This window comes from Oryctolagus cuniculus, chromosome 1, assembly GCF_964237555.1.
Source record: "Oryctolagus cuniculus chromosome 1, mOryCun1.1, whole genome shotgun sequence".
Taxonomy (NCBI): domain Eukaryota; kingdom Metazoa; phylum Chordata; class Mammalia; order Lagomorpha; family Leporidae; genus Oryctolagus; species Oryctolagus cuniculus.
In genome coordinates, this window is record NC_091432.1 from 65,411,865 (window position 1) to 65,434,949 (window position 23,085).

General features: G+C 42.6%; 2 protein-coding genes across 20 annotated transcripts in view; one reads left to right on the top strand and one right to left on the bottom strand.

Annotated features, from left to right (window-relative positions):
* The window catches only part of C2CD3 (C2 domain containing 3 centriole elongation regulator), a 122,697-nt gene extending 109,237 nt beyond the window's left edge, over positions 1–13,460 (bottom strand). For 4 of the 14 annotated variants that reach the window (XR_011389150.1, XM_002708510.5, XM_070075253.1 and 1 more), the window contains exons 1-3: positions 13,012–13,453; positions 8,119–8,388; positions 3,565–3,722 (exon numbers count right to left, since the gene is read on the bottom strand). Coding sequence is in view for 9 of the 14 variants with exons in the window: in XM_002708510.5 (XP_002708556.2) it covers positions 3,565–3,722; positions 8,119–8,388; positions 13,012–13,369 (786 nt within the window). In the remaining 5 variants the exon portion in view is untranslated. Of the gene's footprint in view, positions 1–3,564; positions 3,723–8,118; positions 8,389–12,950 lie in introns of all 14 variants that reach the window. The other 10 variants (XM_070075269.1, XM_070075257.1, XM_051822310.2 and 7 more) reach the window with 10 other exon arrangements.
* A 24-nt stretch (positions 13,461–13,484) lies between these two features.
* Positions 13,485–23,085, top strand: part of PPME1 (protein phosphatase methylesterase 1) — an 82,505-nt gene continuing 72,904 nt past the window's right edge. For 4 of the 6 annotated variants that reach the window (XR_011389237.1, XM_070075313.1, XM_070075298.1 and 1 more), the window contains exon 1: positions 13,511–13,776. Coding sequence is in view for 4 of the 6 variants with exons in the window: in XM_070075313.1 (XP_069931414.1) it covers positions 13,676–13,776 (101 nt within the window). In the remaining 2 variants the exon portion in view is untranslated. Of the gene's footprint in view, positions 13,777–23,085 lie in introns of all 6 variants that reach the window. The other 2 variants (XM_070075316.1, XM_070075305.1) reach the window with 2 other exon arrangements.

The following is a 23,085-nucleotide window of genomic DNA, read 5'->3' on the forward strand; positions in this document are numbered from 1 at the left end:
CTGTTATCAACAACTTGGTACAGAAGAAAAAGCACTAAGTTTCTGGACATATCAAAGGAATGGATTTCAAAACAAAAAATTTAAACATTCTTGTTTCTCAAAATTTAAAATAATTGTGTATATACACATATAACTGTATCTGTGTTTGTATATATTATATTACATGCTAATAAAATACCATGAATTTGGTATTTTTTAAATGTCTGATTTCAGCCAGACCCATATGTTTTAACATCTGATGGATACCAATAATGAAATACAACTAAGGTTCCTCTCTCAGTCAGTTTCACCATAATTAACATGTAATCTCTCCACTCAGACTACACCTGCTTTTGCCCTTTGTGCCAACACTAAAGCTGCTTTCTTCAGCTTCCAGAGATCCCATGCTTTGTCAACTCAACGCTGCCCTTTGGGGCAGCAAAGCAGAGACACAGCAAGAATTCAAGCTCCATCATTCACTGTGCTGGCTTTTTTTTAAGAAGTTATTTTAAATGAATATAAAACATGCACACAATTTAAGGAGTTCTATAATTTTGTTATCAAAACGTTCCTCATCTAGACCCCTTCTTTCTTTTCCCAGAGGAAATAATGATTTTCAACTCCCATTGTGGTATTTAGTTTTATAGTTCCACATAAAATGATCATATTTATGCTTAATGTATATATCTTAATTTCTCCCAAGTTGTCAGGCACCATGTTTTGTAAAAAAAAAAAAAAAAAATTTATCTGGAAGACAGAGTGAATGAGAGAGGGAGGCAGAAATAGGGACACAGAAAGATATTCCCTCAATTGGTTAATTCTCCAAATGGCCTCAATAACCAGGGCTGGGCCAGCCTGAAGCCAGGAGCCAGAAACTCCATCTGGGTCTCCCACACGGGTAGTAAGGGCTCAAGCACCTGGGCCATCTTTTGCTGCCTTATCAAGCACATTACCTGGGAGCTGGATTAGAAGTGGAGCAGCTGCGACTCAAACTGGAACTCTGATAAGGGATGCTAGATATGGTATGCTGGTGTGGCAAGCAGCAACTTGATGCCCTGCACCACAACACTGGCCCTGGGCAGTATCCTTTGATTTCTCAATATGAAAAATAAGAATTTAGCTGTATCTCACATCTGTTCACTTCCCTTATCCTCCCAATCTGCTAAAATGGTAATACTCTAACCACGATTCCTGATCCAACCAAAACTACAATATGAATAACTTGTTTTCAACTTACAGCTGAAAAAGGAGATATTTCAATTAAGTATTTTTTTCCCTCAAAATGGGCAATGCCATTGTTTTCTCATTTGTTTCATATTTATTTTTCTTACTCTTAAGTCAATTCCAAATTATCTGCCAATTGTCTCAATATCTTAGATTCTCAGACACAACAGTTATTCTGTAACTTTTTCTTTTTGAGAAACCTCTTCTAGGCCTTAAGCACATACTTCAATTTGGACTAGTTGCCATCCATGGATCTCCCTTCACCTTAAATCAAAGAATTCGCTCTGCCTCTCCTGTGTTGGGTTATTTCTAACATCCCACCCTGTCTTTTTTAGTTTATGCCCTCATCCTGGTAGAAGTTCTTCAGCTGCTTTGTCAGGAAAGGTGTGAGAGAGGTATAAATTTTCAAGACTGTGCACGTGAAAACTTCTTATCTTCTATACTAGATAAGATACTTCCCTGGATAGAATTCTACGCCATTTTCATCCAACATTCTGAAAGCATTACTGAGCTGTCTTCTGGTTCCTAATGCTGCTGCTGAGAAGTTTAAAGCCATACTACTTAACATTTTCTGTGTGACTGTTTCTTCTCTTCCTTGGAAATGATAGGAGCTCATCTTTGCTTTTAATGTTCTCAACTGTCACAATGATATATACTCTGCTCTAAGTCAGTGTCACCAATTGTATTCAATGACCCTTTTAAAAAATTAATATAAAAACTTAATTTTTTACTATGGAAAATTTAAAACATATACAAAGTTAGAAAAAAGATATAATGAATCCAGGTACCTATTGTCTAGCTTTGACAATTATCAGCATCTGACTAACCAGGCTTCATCTATTCCTTCCCCAAACCCTGCTCTGCTATTGGATTGTTATGAAGCAGATGCCAGATATCATAACATTTCTTCTGTAAATACATTAGCAATAAGAAGTGGCAGTTAGGAATTATTATTGTTTTTAAGTCCTGATACAAATTTATGCCATCATCAGAAAAGAATAAATTCACGACATCATGAAGTTATTAATGTGGTTTTTGCAACATGTTCTTACATTTTATAATGTTGCATTTTTTTCTCCTTATTGGACTGTCTCTAATTCATGCTTTTGATTTTCTATGTGAATTTTAGAAGACACTTGACAAGGCGTAAACCCCCTGAAATTTCTAATAGATCTGAACATTCAGGGTTCTCTAGAAAGCTCTTTCAAAAAGAATCAAAAAGGAAAGGGATCCATAGTCTGTGTTCTTTCCCAGCATCCTGGGCTTATCTACAGCACATGTATTCTGTAAAGACCACCTCTCATTGCTGTATGATGATTGGTTAGTGGCACATACAGCAGGATACAAAAAAAATGTAAGTTGAATCAGTGAATAAATACATCAAAGACATCACTTAAACGAGTCAATTACTGCTTGGCACTGTATTGGAAGTTGGGGGGAAAACAAGGAAACTAGAAAACAGTCTTACCTCTTAGTAATCTAGAAATGAGAAAAAGCCTACTATTAATACTCAATTGTGGAGACTATGAGGGTGCTTCTAAAAGTTAGTGGAAAAATGGAATTAAAATGTTTATTTTGGTATAAAAAACTTAGAATCCCATAAATATTTTTTCACAATGTACATTTTTCCATAAACTTCATTTTTAAAAAAGATTTATCTAAAGAGTTAGGGAGAAACACACACAGAGAGAGGACCTTCCATTCCCTGGTTCACTGCCCAAATGGCTGTAACGGCTAGGGCTGGGTCAGGCTGAAGCCAGGAGCTTCATCTGGGTCTCCCACATGGATGCAGAGGCCCAAGCATTTGGGACAACTTCTGCTGCTTTCCCAGACCATGATCGAGAAGCTGGATCAGAGTGGAGTAGCTGGGACATGAGCCAGCGCCCATATGGGATGCCAGTGTTGTAGGTGGCAGCTGTACCTGCTACGCCAAAACACTGGCCCTCCCATGAACTTTTTGAAGACCTTTTATATGAATGAATTTCCAAACTTTTTTTGTGTCAACATAAACTGCTCTTTTAATTCCATTTCCCACAAACCTTCTGAATTACTCTTGTATGTAGGATTATAACTGGACAACGATTATGTGATTAATACTTTTATGAATAGAACACAAAGAATGAGTATAGTAGGAAGTGTGAAGGACTCCTGGAACTTGAGATGGCAATAAATCACTACATGGATCTGGACAAGAGGGAAACAAAGGTAGGCCGTTAGTCAATGGGCAAAACGTGGGCAAAGGTAGAAGATGGGATTCAGCATGATACATGGAAGTCATGAACATTATAATTCTACAAACAGACTCAACTATTTCTGTCCAAAAAATTTTATTCTGTGTAGCAAAAAATTAAAGAAATTTACCTGGAGCTCTCCAAGTTTTTTAGATGTTGGTGAAACAATGGTAAAAAATCCATTGATTTGATGGGTTGGAGAAAGCTGAGCTAGTCCACTGATTTCAACTCTACCAACTGGAAGATGATCAAGTCTGGTGATTACTTCCAGCACCAACACAGCCATATCTAATCAGAAACAATTATAATATATTCAGATAGTTTTCATTACCTTCATTTCTTTGGAAGTAGGCAGTGGGTATACATGGATAAACTTTTTTACTTAAACAATTATTTTAATTTCAAATACACCAGGTACTTACCATATCACTGAGGATGAGAGAGTGTAAATCCAAAGACAAAAGAACAATAAAAATTTAAAGAATGACTGATATCTTGCACTGAGAAAAATAAATTTACAGTGGATAAAAATACTTAGTATACTAAGATATTTGAAGGATGATGCTCTTTTTTTTTTTTAAGATTTATTTATTTATTTGAAAGTCAGAGTTACACAGAGAAAGTTGAGGCAGAGAGAGAGAGGTCTTCCATCCACTGGTTCACTCCCCATTTGGCCTCAACAGCCGGAGCTGTGCGATCTGAAGCCAGGAACCAGGAGCTTCTTCTGGGTCTCCCATGTGGATGCAGGGGTCCAAGCACTTGGGCCATCTTCTTTTTTTTTTTTTTTTTTTTTGACAGGCAGAGTGGATAGTGAGAGAGAGAGACAGAGAAAAAGGTCTTCCTTTTGTCGTTGGTTCACCCCCCAGTGGCCGTCACGGCTGACGCGCTGCGGCCGGCACACTGCGCTGATCCGAAGCCAGGAGCCAGGTGCTTCTCCTGGTCTCCCATGGGGTGCAGGGCCCAAGCACTTGGGCCATCCTCCACTACCTTCCGGGGCCACAGCAGAGAGCTGGCCTGGAAGAGGGGCAACCAGGACAGATCCGGTGCCCCGACCGGGACTAGAACCCGGTGTGCCGGCGACGCAAGGTGGTGGATTAGCCTATTGAGCCTCGGTGCCGGCCGGGACATCTTCTACTGCTTTCCCAGGCCATAGCAGAGAGCTGGATCGGAAGTGGAGCAGCCTGGGACTTGAACCGGCACCCATATGGGATGCTGGCACTGCAGGTGATGGCTTTACCGGCTATCCCACAGCGCCAGTCCCAAAGGGATAATGCTCTTAAAACAGGCTTTGGTTTTGAAATATAAAAGCAACAAATCTCAGTTCTTCCATTCTCACCATTTCTAGTTTTCAATTAGACAAAGGGCTGCTCTTGCATAGCTGGAAGGGTAAGACTCCCTCCTGGGAGTATCAAGCTGCTTACTCCTGAGTTGTATAAGCTATTCAGAGCACTTAGAAGTAAGAGGAATAGGGGCCAGTGCTGTGGCATAGTGGGTAAGGCTGCCACCTGCAGTGCCAGTATCCCAAATGGGCGCTGGTGCAAGTCCCGGCTGCTCCTCTTCTGATCCAGCTATCTGCTGTGGCCTGGGAAAGCAGAGGAGGATGGTCCAAGTCCTTGGGCCCCTGCACCCACATGGGAGACCAGGAGGAGGTTCCTGGCTTCGGATCAGCGCAGCTCCGGCCGTTGTGGCCATCCAGGGAGTGAATCAGCAGTGCAGGACCTCCCTCTCCCTCTCCCTCTCCCTCTCTGCCTCTCCTTCTCTCTCTGTGTAATTCTTTCAAATAAATAAATAAATCTTTAAAAAGGAAAAAAAAGTAAGAGGAATAGAAACAAATTCCTTAATAATAGTCTTCAATTAGTTACTTAGACATAATACCTGCATGGTCATAATTCCTAGGAGAGATACAATGTAGGTAATATGAAATCTAAGACCATTTTAAGATAGTATAATTTCTGAATGTATTCTTACAAAAGTTGAGAAAATGGCTCATTTCCACCATTTGTTCAACACTGTAATGAAATGCACAAAGGACTTATAATTAGAAGATCATGATTGTGTCTTGGCTCCAATATTCAAAGCTATTTCTGAGTAAGCCACAACTGTCTGCAAAAGAGGCAATCACAAAGCCCACATCCCTGCTGTGTGAGGAAATGGGACACGGCACACAGAAGAGGTAGCACAGCGTCCTCCCACGTGGTGGCTGCCAAATAGCTGTTACATATGTCTTCAGGCAAATTACTTAACATATCACAGTCTGTCTTAACTACTCCAGAGGATTATCTAAAAATCATGAGCTAATAGATACAGTGCTTTGTAAATTATTATTATTATTTTTTTGACAGGCAGAGTAGATAGTGAGAGAGAGAGAGAGACAGAGAGAAAGGTCTTCCTTTTGCCATTGGTTCACCCTCCAATGGCTGCAACGGCTGGCGCGCTGCGGCCAGCGCACCGCGCTGATCTGAAGGCAGGAGCCAGGTGCTTTTCCTGGTCTCCCATGGGGTGCAGGGCCCAAGCACTTGGGCCATCCTCCACTGCACTCCCTGGCCACAGCAGAGAGCTGGCCTGGAAGAGGGGCAACCGGGAAAGAATCCGGTGCCCCGACTGGGACTAGAACCCGGTGTGCCGGCGACGCAAGGTGGAGGATTAGCCTATTGAGCCGCGGCACCAGCCAGTGCTTTGTAAATTATAAAATGAGGTACATAGTAATAATAAGGAAAGCAGACCAATATTTGTTGGCTATTTACTAACAATCAAGTTCATCCATGTCTCATTAATTCTCTTAAGAGCTCTATGAGACTGATGTTTCTGTCTCCTTTTGGAATGAAGCAGGCTCAGATAGGTCATACTGTATCAATCCTACAGTTACCCAAAGCCCGTGTTCCACTCATCCAATCAGGCTCATTCTTTGTGAAAATGTCTAGAAGGTGCAAAGGCAGTTAACTGACCTCTTTTTATAGATAAAGGAACAGGGTCAGAGCTAAGAGACTTTCCCCAAATCTCAGTTTGTGACAATTTCAAATGCCAATTACAATGAATCATTATATCACAGGATGCTCAAATAAATGTTTGACCTGGTGATTATGCTATTCGTAGGTATCTTCTCCCTTCGTGAATTTGTAATCCTCCTTTGTTAAACCTTAGGTTTACAGTACCTAGAATATCTCTGAGTTTCCTTTGATAGCAATTATTGTTTTCTACCTATTATAACTAAACTTCTTTGTGAAGTAAAAGTTTAAAACCATTCTGAATAATTTTTTGCTGATTCATTCCTGTAATCTTCATAGCATCTAATGTCAATCACAGGGGTGGAGACCATCTGGTCCATGGGCCCTATAAGGTCTGCGAAACCATTTGGTCTGGCCCTGCCAAGGCAACCAGAAGGACTCGAAATTCAATAAATCTATAGCAGGCTAATTTTTAAGTTGATAATTATGTATGTCTCCTGAATAATGTCATAAATATCCAAATGGCCCTTGGTATAAAAAATGTTTCCCACCCCTGCACTTGCTAAGTGTTCGATATATACGTTCTGAATGAATTATAGCATGAGTTTTTTACATTTTTGATGTTTCAAAATTCTTTCCTTAATGGAATGTAAATTACTTAAGAATAGGTGAATCTTTAATTAACCTGATTCTCCAAGATTCTTAGCCTAACAATATTTGCATGATACTCAATTTTTATCTAATTGAACTGATAAATAGCTCCACTATCCAAAATGTGTTTCTGAGAAAGCCTGACTCTAATGGAGCAAGAACACAGAGCACTTAGAATACTTTCCTTGCACAGAAATGAAGAAGACATTTTGCCTTCTGGATCCCTAGAGAGGTTATCATTTCATTTTCTGAATATCTATATTCCTAACTCACTAAAGCACGCATCTAGCATTCAACAAATATTATCTTGTACTATTTGTAAGTATTCCATCTATATTCTCTTTCCTCAAGCATAAGTAAGCCTTAGAGCAGAGACTATCAGTTATTACCTAAAGAGTGCCACAGTGAAAAGGGTATGAGTTCTGGTATCACAGAAGGGGGTGCAAACCCTGCTTCTACCATTTATCTATCAACCATGTGACCTTAGAGAGTATTCATTTTATCTCTTTGAATCTAAGTTTTGTTGTCTCTAAAATACAAAAACAAAAAACAAACAAACAAAAAAAACCCTGTCTTGTAGGGATATTGTAAGGATATGAAGAAGAATATCAACTGCTAGCACACAGTGTACGCTCAGCAAGTGAAGGTTATTACAACACCTCTTTGACTTCTCAATAATTAACAATGCCCATGGCTGGCACCACAGCACAGCAGGTTAAGCCACTGCTTGCAACAAAGGCATCCCCTATTGGAGCACCAGCTCAAGTCCTGGATGGTCCGCTCCTGATTCGTTAGTTCCCTTCTAATGTGCCTGGGAAGGTAGTAGAAGACGGCCTAAGCATTTGGGCCCCCAGCACCCATGTGGAAGACCTGGATGGATTTCTGGGCTACTGGCTTTAGCTTGAATCAGAGCATGGAAGATATAGCACTCTTTCTCTCTCTCATTCTATTACTGTCAAGTAAATAAACGAATTTTAGAAACATTAACAATGCCCATAGATACAAGGTACACATAACATCAACTGCCGACAACATAACCACATGCTTCGTATTAAGTCTGCAGATGAAACGATAAAATAAAAAGTTACCTGTTAGGTAAGAGGTAAACTGCTTTGGACCACAGCGAATAGCGTAACGTGTGGTTGTTCTCACGGTGCTTGGTTCAGTCTGCAACGCATCCTTGGGACAAAAGAGGGTTCCATCGGATGTTTCTCCCCACCATCTCACTCGGACAAGCACACAAGTGGGAGGCTTTGCAATCTTCCATACAACTTTATTAATAGTAAGTTTTAGAAAGCAGCGTAGCTGGCCTTCAACCAGAGGAGGGAGGCTTGTTGACGGAGAAATGTCACTCAAACCTGTAGAGGAATCCAAAAACAGAGTCAAAATTTAGAATACACAAAGTAAAATAGGTCTTTTATATAAAAATAAATGAACACTTCGGTCTCTCCTTAGAAAGGTTTGTCTTTGAAGCTGGCACTGCAGTGCTGGCATCCCATATGGGCAATGGTTCAGACAAGTCCCAGATGCTCCACTTCTGATCCAACTCCCTGCTAATGCACCTGGGAAAGCAGCAGAAAATGGTTCAAGTGCTTGGGCACCTGCACTCACATAGGAAACCTGGAAGGAGCTCCTGGCTCCTAGTATTGGATTGGCTCAGCTCTAGCACTGCAGCCATTTTGGAAGTGAACTAGTAGATGGAAGACCTCTCTCCCTCCATCTCTCCCTCTCTCTGTAACTCTGCCTTTCAAATAAAACAAATATTTTTTGTTGTTGTTATCTTACCTGTTTTAATTCATAAGAAGGAAGGAGCAAAACAGACCATAGACAGGGGTGGGGAATGTCCACAAGGCCTGTGAAATCACTGGGTCTGACCCTGCCAAGGCAAACTGTAGGCAGGACTTGAAATTCAATAAACAGTAGCCCAGTTTTATGTTAATTTTGTATGGCCCATGAATGTTATACATTTCAAAATGGCTCCTGGAAGAAAAAAAGATTTCTCACTCCTGGCACAGAATAACCCACCTGGCCACTCTGATAACTAGTATAATTAGTATTTAGGGTTTAATTCAGATTATTCTGTATGGGCACTGGTTCATGTCCTGGCTGCTCCTCTATGGATCCAGCTCCCTGCTCATGGCTTGGGAAAAGCAATTAAGGATAGCCTAAGTATTTGGGTCCCTTCCACCCGTCTGGCAGACCTGGATGAAGCTTCTGGCTTCCACCTGGAAGAGTGCTGGCCATTGTGCCCATGTGGGGAGTGAACCAGCAGATAGAAGATCTTTCTGTTTCTCCCTTTCTCCTTCAAAATAAATGAATGTTTTTAAAAAAATTAAGGTTTCTCTAAATAAACAAGTACTAAGATATGCTAATAGAAACTCCTCTTTAATTGAAACATACTATTTGAAAAATATATAGATAGGTTTTTAAAATGTTAGTTGAAATTTTTCTAAGTACTGCTGTTTCAATTACTACGATGCCCAGTTTTAAAGAAATGATATCTTTAAATCTTATTTGAAAACCATCACTAAACATAAAATAGCAACAACGCCCTTCACTCAACTCCCAAATGATTTAGCCTAGACCACACAACTCGGCATTTCAGTGAACACTATCTTAAATTGCCTGTGCCTTTTCTTTCCCGCCAAGCTCATGTAGTCAACAAGGGCGTAAGATTTGCATCTTCAGGTTCTACCATTACTTTTTTTTTCACAGGCAGAATTAGTGAGAGAGAGAGACAGAGAGAAAGGTCTTCCTTCTGTTGGTTCACCCCTCAAATGGCTGCTACGGCCGGCACACTGCGCTGATCCGAAGCCAGGAGCCAGGTGCTTCCTCCTGGTCTCCCATGCAGGTGCAGGGCCCAAGGACTTGGGCTGTCCGTCCACTGCCTTCCCGGGCCACAGCAGAGAGCTGGACTGGAAGAGGAGAAACCTGGACAGAACTGGCGCCCCAACCAGGACTAGAACCCGGAGTGCCGGCGCCACAGGTGGAGGATTAGCCTAGTGAGCCGCGGTGCCGGCCCTACCATTACTTTTCAGCATAGTGCTGGGTTCATAATATTAGCTTTAGTTTTATTGGATTCCAGAAAGATGATAAATCAAAATGCAAATGAGGCAATTAAGGCTTTCTATAAAACTCTGCTTTAAGGAATCTAAGTGTCATCCATTCATAGGACCTTCCTATCTAGACATACAAGAGACGTGAGAAACCATGCCTACACGGTGTACACCTTCTATTCTTCTTTCCTTTGGGGAGGGGGAGTGATTATTGTTAAAGAAGAAAATATACTAGCATTTAACAGATCAGGTATCTATATAACTAATTTTTTTTTTTTTTGACAGGCAGAGTGGACAGTGAGAGAGACAGAGAGAAAGGTCTTCCTTTGCCATTGCTTCACCCTCCAACGGCCGCCGCAGCCAGTGCATCGTGCTGATCTGAAGCCAGGAGCCAGGTGCTTCTCCCGGTCTCCCATGAGGGTGCAGGGCCCAAGGACCTGGGCCATCCTCCACTGCCTTCCCGGGCCACAGCAGAGAGCTGGCCTGGAATAGGGGCAACCGGGACAGAATCCGGCGCCCCGACTGGGACTAGAACCCAGCGAGCCGGCGCCGCAAGGCAGAGGATTAACCTATTGAACCGTGGCGCCCGCCAATATAACTAATTCTTTAGACTTCTAAGCTTTAAGATTCTTTTTTTTTTGAAAGACAGAATGACAAAGAGATCTCCCATCTGCTGGTTCACTCCCAAAGGACCACAACAGTTGGGACTGGGCCAAGTCAAAGCGAGGAACTCCAATTAGAGCTTCCGCCTGGGTAGCAGGGGCCCAAGGAGCTGCCTGCTATACCAGGCACAATAGCAGGCAGCTGAATTGAAAGAAGCTTAATCCACTGTGCCACAATGCCACACCTTTACATTTCTAAAGCAAACATCTTCTTTGCCCTCTACAGGAGTGAAGACCCAGCATAATCTCTCCATTAAAAAAAAAAAGACTTTTATTCATTTTTGCTTTTTATTTGAAAGGCAGAGATGAGAGAGACAGACAGACAGACACATTAAGATCATGCATCCACTGATTCATTCTTTAAATGCTCTAACAGCCAGGGCTGGGCTAGGTCTGATCCAGGAGCTCAGAACTCCAGTGCTGTCGCCACAAGGGTGGCAGGCACCAGACACCTGAGCCATCATTCTGCTGCTTCCCAGGGTGCCCATCAGCAGGAAGCTGGATCAGAAGAGGCTCCAGGGCATGAACCAGGCACTCCAAATCAGGTACTCTGACCCAAGCTGGGTCTTAACCAGGATTCCAAATTCCACGCCTCCCATCACCACAACCTTTATATTTTGTTTCATTATAAAGACTACAGACAGGCATGCACAAGAGCATTAATGCCTACGTACATGGTAGTGCAAGGAGGAATTCTCTCCTCTGTCATACTTCTTTGACTTGCCTCCCCTTGATCAAGGGCACCATCACGGAACACCACCATGCTCCAGTCTTGAATCCCCCAACATTCCTACTTGGACAGGATTCATTCCCAGACTGTAGCTTCTGTCCTCAACCCAAGGGCCTAATGTTAATGTCCGAGTGTTTCTAACACTTCTCTCCTTTTTTTTTTTTTTAAGATTTATTTTATTTGAAAGACAGAGTTACAGGGAGAAGTAGAGACAGAGAGAGAGAGAGGTCTTCCATCTGCTGGTTCACTTCCCAGTTGGCATCAATGGCCTGAGCTGCGCCGATCTAAAACCAGGAGCTTCTTCCTGGTTTCCCATGCAGGTGCAGAGGCCCAAGGACTGCTTTCCCAGGCCATAGCAGAGAGTTGGATCGGAAGTGGTGCAGCCGGGTTTCAAACCGGCGCCCATATGGGATGCTTGCGCTTCAGGCCAGGGCTTTAACCCGCTGTGCCACAGCGTTAGCCCCTTCTCTCCTTCTTAAAGTGCCTACAAGGTAAAAAGGCGGGCACCCAATGTCCTTCTTGCTTTTCTTGGAGGCAGCCTTGCACAGATCCGATTTCCTGACCTGCTCAGGGCTCCTGGCCATGAACCCCCTCACTGTAGTTAGCGCTCCCTACTCTTTTGGCAAGCTTTTTTTTCCTTGCACTACTAACCTGAGGGGCTCATTCTTCAGGTCCTGCAGGAGATTCTGGCGCCCTCACTCTCAGTTCTACCACACCTTGCTTCTCCTCACTCTGCCCCTCCACGTGCCACACCTCTTTCCCAACTCCTGCTCCATTCAATTAACATTTACTGAGTCCTGCAAGTCACCACTAGTCCTTGGTGATTCAGTAAAGTATCAAAGGTGATCACGGGGGCCCAGCGCTGTGGCCTAACGGGTAAAGCCGCCGCCTGCAGTGCTGGCATCCCATATGAGCACCGGTTCGAGTCCCGGCTGTTCCACTTCCGATCCAGCTCTCTGCTATGGCCTGGGAAAGCAGTAGAAGATGGCCCAAGTCCCTGGGCCCCTGCATCCACATGGGAGACATGGAAGAAGCCGGATCAGCACAGCTCCGGCCGTCGTGGCCAATTGGGGAGTGAACCAGTGGATCGAAGATCTCTCTCTCTGCCTCTCCTCCTCTCTCTATGTAACCCTTTCAAATAAATAAATCTTTAAAAAAAATTAAAAAAGGTGATCACTGCCTATTAGGATCATTAACACAGTCTCCGCTCCAACTTCTGTTCTTCAAGCCCTCTGCGCGCTCCCGAAGCACCTTTGTTACCAACAGTTCTGGCGGAATGTTTTGTTCTTTGGAGTCGTCCTACTAGCCTCGGTTTAAGCCTCACTCTGCCTCACTTCTTCCTCCTCTCCCTCTCCGCCCAGCTGCTTTCCTTTGCATTCCTTGGCGGGCTCGCTCTTGTAACCTTCGGCTTCCCTATTTTCCCTCTTTATTTTAAACCTGCAGGTGTACGGGCTTTCCCGTGACTTCCTTACCCTCTGTCCCCGTTACGCCCGCCCCACTGCGCGCTCCGCAGGTGTCAACAGTTCGCGTTACCTCTCTTCTTGCGCCCACGACCGCCCCCAGGCCCCAGGCCCTTCCGTTGTTTCATGACGAGCCCGAGTTCTTCACCAATCCAGCTCCGGTCCCAGCGCCCAAGCTGTGTCCTCCCGCCATCCCGTCCACGGCGCCTGCGTTCCCCAGCAACCGGCAGCGCTGGGCAGCCTGGGAGGCAGGAAGAAGCGGCTCTTCCCCTAACAGCCTCCCGAAAGCCTGGAGAAGGGAAGGCGCCAGGACGCCTTCCCGCCAATAGACTACAATACCCAGGATGCTTTGCTACGCTACCTCTGCGGGATCGGACAGGGGCACCTCCGTCTGCGCAAGCGCAAAGGGACAGGCCCGTTGAGGACTGCATTGCCCAGCGTGCATTGCCTTTGGAAACGCTCCTTTTTCCCCGAGAGGACCCGCGAGCTCTACGCGGGGGGCCAACCCAGACTCCGTTACCCAGCTGCCTTTGTGGGAGGGCTGTTGCGCACTTCCGGTGAGGCGCAGAAGCGAGGGGGTGGAGCCTGCGGAGCCGGTGGGCGGTAGGCGGTGCTGCCGGTAGCTGGGTGCTGTCCAAAGGCGACGGGACGTCGTTGGGGGAGCGAGCCGTGACCGCCTGGGCCGCTCTTAACGTGGGAAGAAGCTTCGACTACTGTTTGCGTGCGGCCTTCCCTTGATGTCGGCCCTCGAGAAGAGCATGCACCTCGGCCGCCTGCCCTCTCGCCCTCCGCTTCCCGGCAGCGGGGGCAGTCAGAGCGGAGCCAAGATGCGGATGGGGTACGTGACCCGTCCCCCTTCTCGCGGGAGGCCAGGCCCCAGTCTTTAGAGAATGAGTCTGTGAGAGGCCAAGGATGGCAGACAATGTTCCGGCGGCCTGGAGACAATTAAGCGGAGTGCCAGGCAGATTTGGGAACTAGGGGAGGCGCCTGTCAATGGAAATGGGAGGGCGACAAATAATCTCGTTGAAGGGAAAAGGGAATGAGGCAAAGATCGGGGCCGCTGAGAGGCGGATTTCAGGGATGTGGGAGGATGGCGGAGAGGGAGTAGAATGGTAACAGAGGTGGGGGGCCATCTACCAGGGAGGACTGAGAAAAGTTGAGGGGACCCGGGGGGGGGCAACTGAGGAAAGGTGCGGCAGGAGTGGGACGATTAGTAGAACGAGATACTGGAAAAGTGGGGGAGAAGAAAACACGTGAGGCAGGGTTGGCGAAGGAAAGAGCAGAAGGTTCTAGAGAGTTCGTGGAGGTGTAAGCGGTTCAGGGAGTGAGGGGGTGACTGATTAGGGAGAGCTGAGGAGAGGTGGCGAACACAGCCAGGAAGACTGTTAAGGGTAATAAGAAACAGCGCTGAGGAGTCAGGGTTGGCGTTTAGAGTGACTGCAGCCTGCAGAAATTGCAATGACTAGCAGTAAGGTTTGGTGAGTGCTGCAGAGGTGAGGCCTGGAAGCTTGAAGAGATCTGAGAAAAGATACACCAGGGTGTGAGACCCAGAATTAGTGGGACATTGGGAGTACCATGAGAAATGTTTTAGGGAAAACAATGTCCTGCAAAGGGAGAATTGTGTTGAGGAGGGAAACTTGGAATTTTAGGTCATTGAATGGGTTGTGCCAGGTTAGGGGATTCTTGGACATAGGAAAAGAATGAGTTGAACATAGGAAAGGTAGTTTCTGGAGAGCAGAATGGAATTGGCATTTGTTTTTGAGGGGTATTTGTTCTATCAGAGAGGATTCAGGGACTGCTGGTTGTAAAGAGAAAAGAGGAAGATTTGCTGGTAGAAAGCAGCAAACACTTAGGTCGTTGTGAATGTGTATGGTGTTTGGGATTCCAGAGATGAGTTAGTAGAGACTCTTGAAAGAGACTAGCAAAGTGAAACTTCAGGTTCCTAAGAAGTAATGTATGAAAAAACAGATCAAAAGGGAGATGAGGATAGGAGATACAGTGGTGTGAAAGTAGGTCCTAAGAATGAAGAGAAAGGAGAATCATATAAAAAGTGGGGTAGAGGGTGTGAGAATGGTTGGAAAAACCAGAGAGTAAACTAAGAACTGGAGATTTGCCTATGAGAATGAGACTTCCTTGAGGGTTGCAAAATGAGAAAACTTTAACAGGAGAAGGTAAGTAGATGGGCACACAATAGAGAGAAGAAGTAGAAGGCTACATTTAAAGTAAGGTGAAGATTCTTTGGCCTCTGAAAGACAGGAAGGTTTGACTAGAGCATGGGTGAAAATAATCTGGAAACTGACTCATAACATTATTTGGGAGAATTAAGCTGGATTATAAAGTTAACATAATCCTTATTATTGATAGGTATCCTAGTTGCTGACTTTCTTAAACTAAAATTTGCTGTTTTGTCACACCAGCATTTTCCCGTACAAATAGATAAAAATACTGGCTTTTTATTAACTATACATGTTGCAGGTAAGTTTAATTAGAGCTTAGCTTCTCTGTCAAAACAAATTTTCTGAAGATGGAGAACTGGCTTAGGGTTGGGGGTTAGAATACCAAGGGAAGGTAAAGGGGCAGTCTGTTAATTAGGAGATTGTATGGTTGTTAAGAATCTATGGTTTTAAAATAGATCCTTTAGTCTTCTTGATTGTAGGTTAATTGCTTTTCTTGGGAAAGAAAGCTCTTTTGAAAAGTGCTTCTTTATCAGCATGGTGAAGAGAAGAGCATATGCTGGTAACTATATGGTCCTCAAGTAGCTTATTTTCCTGTTTTGTTTTGTTTTTTTCCCCGACTTCCTTATTGGTACATATGTGGCCCGCATGTAAATCTCATGTTGATGATAATATACTCATCGATTCTTTTACCCTGGAATCATAAAGCTAAAAGCGCTTAGAAATGATTAACTTCACCATTTTATTGTACAGTTGAGACTCAGCAAATTCTGTATTTTTTTTTTTTAAGGTGAGTTGAGAGTCAGGGGAAATATTTTCTCATAATAAATGAGGAAACTGAGATTCAGATCATGGTGATGCTAAGCCTTAGAAGCTTAGTGACAGGACAGCTAAGTTCTTGGACTTGGGTCCCTTGACTGAGACTTGTGTGCTTTGAATTCATAGTTGTCATACTGAGAATACTAAGTCTGAGTTGTGTATTTTATTCCTTTAGAATCCTGTAGGATTCAGTCTTTTTTCCTTCGTCAGTCTTGTTTATGAAGCCTAACTGCCACCTTTTTAAAAGCATTTTTCTTTATTTCTCCTTGTATACTTTAACTTTTTTCTTATCCCCCTTTTTTTCATTCCCTCATCCATCTCACCCTAAAGTCCTTCCTGTTCCCTTGTCATTCTCTTGTGTGACTTTGTGTTTCAACTGTTTTCATGATCTCTTCAATTTCACTAAACCTTATTTAGGGTGTTTGCATGTTCAGAGTTTATGATTTTTCTTGTGTTTCCATATTTCAGTTTTTCAGATTGGATTTAGTAGTTCTAAAGGAATTGCTAGGTAATGTAATAATAGCAATTACTTTTTTTAAAGGACCATGTGCCAAGCATTTGTAGTCGTTTTATTTTTGTTCTTTTATTTAATCAGCCCACAACCCTACAAGGTAGATGCTTCCTCACATTTATAGGTAAGGAAATTCAGTGCCTCATTAGTATGTGGCAGAACCAGATTTCCATCTAGGTTTAGTCTCTAGAATCCATTCCTTTTTTGTACACCAACATTTCTCTCAGATAAGGCCTAAAATCCTTTTCCTTAGTAAATGCCAGTAGATGATGCCAAAAATATGGTAGTTTTGAACTTTTTGTAAAAGTTTTTGGATTTACTCTGATTAAAGTGAATTTGGGATTCCCTGCTTGCTTTGTACCTGTAATGTGCTTGAGAGGAATATGCATATCTTATGAAAATCACTGTTTTAGTAAATGCATTACCGTTAGAGAGACTGTAGAATATTGAAACAATTCATTATTCAACTAATTTTGTTTTTTCAACAGTTTTGCTTATCTATAGTTACCTCTTATAGTACTTTAACTGACATGTATGTGACAGTGCCTGTTTCTATTCTAGGAAGTACATTAGGGCAATAGTTAACATTTGCTTTTAATAAATGGGGGAAAAAAACCTCTCAAATGTTCATTGAACTGCCAAGATTACAAAATCAATAAGTGGCAGAAAAAAGCATTCAACCCAGAACTTCAGATTTTTGTTCATTGTTCTCCTTCTTGTTATACCTTGGTTTAATGTTTGAAGTGTATAGATCAGGGTTTGAGGCCCAGCTTGAATTAATTTATGTTGGTCAAGTCATTTAACCTCTCATAGTCTCTTCTCTTTTTTCTAAATAAAGATGTTTTTGATTTCCTTACGGTGCTAGGAGAGTAAAATACTATGTGAAAAGCACTTAAGATTCTTGACACCTAGACTGTTAAAAAATGGTAAATTATCATATATTGAGAATTGTTTATTTTATGAAGCTCTGTTTTCAGTTTATTATATATTGTCAGCCTTTCCCCCCTCAAGCTGCAGGGTTATTCATGTATGATTGGATCGTCTTTTATCCAACTTCTTAAATTTACTATAGAGATGAAGCCTCTAGGAATGCTTTAATGTGGTATTTAGATAGATGGAGAAATAAAGGGCAAGGTAAAGTGATGCATTCAGAGTCACTGAGTTATTTAAATAACCAAATCCCAGTGTTTCTGTTTTTGTTATTTTTCTGTATTTGAAAACATTAAGGTATAATTCACATATCATAGAAATCATTCTTTCAAAATGTACAATTTGATGGCTTTTAGTATGTTCTCCAGGTTGTACAGTCATCACCATATCTAAAATACTTTTATGGTACTGTAAAGAAACTCCTTACCCTAAGCAGTCACTCTCCCCCAGCACTTGGCAACACTGTTCTACTTTCTGTCTGTGAATTTGGCTATTCTGGACCTTTCCTATAAAGTGATACCATGTGAGATCATTTGCAACTGCATTTTTCACTCACTGTAGTTTTCCAGGTTCATCTCTGTTGTGGTATGTGTTAGAACTTTACCCCTTTTTTATGGCTGAATATGTTCCATTGTATGGATGTACCATATTTTATTTACCCATCTGCTTAGTTGGTAGAGTCTTGGATTGTTTCTGGTTTTTTTTTTTTTTTTTTTGCTGTTATGAGAAATGCTACTGTGAACATTCACATGCAGGTATTTGTGTAGAAGTGTGTTTATGTTTGACTTAGAGACCTAAGAATGGAATTGCTGGGTCATATGTAAGTTGTAATTACTTTTTAAGAAACTTTCAAACTGTTTTCCAAGCGACTCTGAAATTCCTTGTTTATTAGGGATATTTCTCCTTAAATATGTTAAAAATAATTTTCCCAGTTACCAAACACTTATTAATATTTTTTTGCCATATGATGTTTTGTTTTTTAAGCTTAATTATTGAAACACATTTATTTAGAATGTACTATTTCTCAATAAGGAATCCATACGGTTTGCCCTGTATATTTGTATGGTTTCCTTTTTTTACATTCATCTGAAGCTTATCTTGATGTGCAAGTGAGTAACAAATCCAGTAGACTATCTGGTTGTTGTAACACCATTTGTTAAACAGTCCTTTGCCTATTGTGAGTTTCATTTATGTCCTTTTCCTTACTGATTAAGTTGGTATCTTTATCATTTGCCAAAATTCCCCAGAGATTTGGGTCTGTTTCTGGAATTTCCTTTTTCATAATAGTATTTATTTATGTTCTCCTCCTACATTTTTCATAAGATAGTCTTTTTTTTTTTTTTTTTTTTGAAAGATTTTTTTATGTGAAAGAGTTACAGGGAGAAGTAGAGACAGAGGGGTCCTCCTCAAATGGCCGCAATGGCCGGAGCTGAGCCAATCAGAAGCCAGGAGCTTCTTCCAGGTCTTCCACATGGGTGCCATCCTCCACTGCTTTCCCAGGCACATTAGCAGGGAGCCGGATGGGATGTGGAGTAGCCGGGACTCGGACTGGTGCCCATATGGAATGTTAGAGCTGCTGGTCAGGACTTTAACTCGCTGCGCCACAACACTGGCCCCAAGATATTCTTTATTATCATGTTTTCATAGGTGGCTTGGTAACTTCCTAGCTTCCCCTGCTCTCCTTTTTTTTTTTTTTTTGGTTTAGCATTTTCCTGATTCCTTCCATTTTGTGTGTGTGTGTATTTAAGATTTATTTTATTTATTTGATAGGCAAAGTTAGAGTGTGAGATAGAGATCTTCATTTGCTGATTTACTTCCCAAATAGCTGCATTGGCGGGACTGGAGTAGGCCAAAGCCAGGAGCCAAGAGCTTCATCTGTGTTTCCCGTGTGGGTGGCAGGGGCCCAAGGACTTGAGCCATCTTCCACTGCTTTCCCAGTCACATTAGCAGGGAGCTAGATTGGAAGTGGAGCAGCCAGGACTTCAACTGGCACCCATATAGGATGCTGATATTGCAGGCAGTGGCTTAACGCATAATGCTACAACACCAGCCCGTTTGTATATTTTTGCAAAGGTTTCTAATCAACTAGACTAGTGCCAGAAAGAAATTGTGATAGAAATTTTTATTGGGGTTACATTGACTGTGAAAATTAATTTAGAATAAATGTATGATGTTGAATCTTCCTTGAAAAAATATGTTACCTTTTTTAAAATTTTTATTCATTTTTTGAGAGAGTTTCCATGCCCCAAGTGCCCACAGCAGGTTGGGGGCTGTAGCAGGGAACCAGGAATTCAATCCAAGTCTCCCACGTGGGGGTCAGGAACCAAATCTCTTGAGCCATCATCATTGCCTCCCAGGCTCTGCTTTAGTGAGACATTGGACTCAGGAGCTGGGAGCCCAGTATCAAAATCAGGGACTCCAGTGTGGGACGTGTCTTAACCCCTAGGCCAAACTCTGCTGCTGTGACAGCTTTTAATTTGTATCAACTCCTTTTAATGGAAAAATATTCAAACACCCAAATACTGAACCTAGAGTATATTTAATCTTCCTTAAATATGTACAAGTATAAATAGGGATACATTCTTTACAGATATATAAAACATTCCATGTTACTCTTATAATTAAAAAACTCAGTAGCGTCACCATTTAAATAGTTAAATTTACAAAAATCCCCAAATTCAAATAAATAACATTACTTAATGTGAAATAGTCTACTTTGGTATTAATAACTAAAGGACATTTGTTATTGACAGTAAGTAGTAGAATTGATGAAGTTGCTCAGCTGTGTCACTCAGACCTAGGATTTTTGCATAGGCTTGTTTTGCCGTCCTCAGAAAAGTGGCTTTTCCTTCTCTTGCTTGTTGCCTTCAGGTTGCAGGATGGCTGCTGTAGTTCCACCTATGTCTTTTTATCTTTTCAATTAAAAGGAAAGGAATGGTCAGAGTTCTTCTGCTAGCTAAACTGATCTTCCTACCACTCCACCCCACCCACCGTCCCCCCAAAACAGAAGCTCTCCAGCAGGTTTTTTTCCCTTAAGTCATGTTGTTGTACTGATTCATAGGGAATGGCATTGCTATGACTGATTCAGACCAATTCCAATTCACCGCTTTGGGCTGAGAGACAGAATCTTCACTACTTAAATGTATCAGAATTCTATTAGGGAAGAAAGTGGTAGGAAATGGGGAGGGGGTGACTGGAGTAGAGAGTAAACTACATCCATCCCAGTTCCCAAAGTTAACAAGTGGGGAAGCAGGATCTTCTGATTTCAGACTCCCCTCATTTTTCACTGCTGCATCAGTATAGAAAGTGAGCTCTACCTCCTCCCCAACACACTCCTCCTTTCTTCACACCATTCAGCCCATCCTTATTGCCAGGTTTAAATCCTTTGATTAATACCTGGTGACTTAAGAGTAAAAATCCATTTTTCCATGCTGTTAATTGCCAGCAAATCTGTTATTTCTTCTTACTGTTGATAAAATTAGGTGGTTTGCTTTAGCTTTTTTTTTTTAACTTAATGAGTCCTTTTTGTTTCCTGGTGTCAGATTAAAAGAAAAAAATGTCTAGTTGCTTTGGAAAAACTTTTCTTCAAGCTATAAAATAGTTTATTTTGGAGAAGGAAGTTATAATGAATAGCTTCATTAAAAATGTGGCCCACTTAAATGCTACACTTAGATATTCTTCATAATAAATTTGGCTCTCTGTGAACTGTGGACAGGTTCCTCATCTGTGTATTTTTTTTGAGCAGCGAAAAGATTATTTTTATTTATTATTTTGAAAGTTATTGGAGGAAGGGGGAAGAATATTCCATCCACTGGTTGAATCCCCAGGTGGCTGCAACGGCTGGGGTTGGGCCAGGCTGAACCCAGGAACTTCATCTGGGCCTCTCATGTGGTTTGCAGGGGCCCAAACACTTTTTTCACACATCTTTTATTGTTTTTCCCAGGCTATTATCAGTGAAGTGGAGTGGCCAGGACATAAACCAGTGCCCATACAGAATGCTGGCATTGTAGGCAGTGGCTTTTATCTGCTATGCCACAACGCCAGCCCCATCATCTGTGGATTTAACCAATTAGAAATCGAAAGTTTTTTTTTCAAGGATGGCATATGGGGCCTGACGCTGTGGTGTAGCTGATAAAGCTGCCGCCTGCAGTGCCAACATCCCATGTGGGCACCGGTTTGAATCCTGGCTGCTCCACTTCTGATCCAGTTCTCTGCTATGGCCTGGAAAAACAGTCGAAGATGGTCCAGGCCCTTGGGCCCCTGCACCTGAGTGGGAGACCCAGAAGAAGCTCCTGGCTTTAGATTGGCCCAGCTCTGGCCAATTTGGGGAGTGAACCAGCAGATCGAGGACCTCTCTGCCTCTGCCTTTCGAATAAATAAATAAATAATTTTTTACAAAAAAAAGGATTGCATATGTACTGAACATTTACAGTCCTCTTTCTTGTCATAGGCAATATAACAACTATATAGTGCTTATGTTGTAGTAGGTATTGAAAGTTCTACGGCCGGCATTGCGGCTCACTAGGCTAATCCTCTGCCTGCAGCGCTGGCATCCTGGGTTCTAGTCCCGGTCGGGGCACCGGTTCTGTCCCGATTGCTCCTCTTCCAGTCCAGCTCTCTGCTGTGGCCCGGGAAGGCAGTGGAGGATGGCCCAAGTCCTTGGGACCTGCATCCGTATGGGAGACCAGCAGGAAGCACCTGGCTCCTGGCTTTGGATTGGCGCAGCACGCCAGCCGCGGCGGCCATTTGGAGGGTGAACCAACGGAAGGAAGACCTTTCTCTCTATCTCTCTCTCACACTGTCTAATTCTGCCTGTCCAAAAAAAAAAAAAAAAAAAAGTTCTAGAGATGGTTTGAAGTATACAGAAGGATGTATGTAGGTGGTAGTACTGTTCCATTTTATATAAGGGGTTTGAGCATCCAAAGATTTTGGTATCCGTGGGAGTCTTGGAACAAATCCCCTGAGTGATGACTGCTGTACTGATAACCAGTCTAAAGCACATACCACCAGTATATTTAGATGATTGCATAAGAGATGATGTTGAAAGTTCCAGTCATTCCAAACCACACCAGAAGACTGAACTTGCTCACCCTCAGTCTTTTCCCAACTGCCTTCATGACTTTTGTCATGGACTTTCCCAGGTTTATGTGGAAATCCTTCTCTGTCGTTAGCAAGCCGTGGGGTTCTGGTCAATGATTTTTCTCTCTGGGCCTCGCTTCATGGTGAAATAGAACACTTTGGCATTAGACATACATGAGTTAGATGTAAGCTCCAATGTTACCAGAATCTGGGCAAGTTATATCCAAGCCACCTTTAAAATGTGAATAATTTTCTTTCAGAGTTCAAAACCCTGCTTGACACATAATGGACACTTGGTTGTTTCCTGACATAAAGTAAGATTTGGGTTATAAGAGCTGCTTCAGTATGTTGTTTCTAGACTCTTAAAGTCTGATGTTTTAATAACATGCCCTTATTGCTAGTAACGAGCATGCCACACCTACCATGACCCCCGCCAACCATCTGGTTGCCTTCTTTTCATTTTCCTTAAATTACTGCTAATGAGGACATTTTAAAAGCAGTGGTGTCTTGATTTAAATGGCCGCTGCAATTAAACCTCAGAATTTACCCTCCACCAGAGCACTTCTAAACTGGAGACTCTGTGACAGCCGTGACTCAGACTGCCACTGTGCAGTTCGTGACTCATCATAGCTTT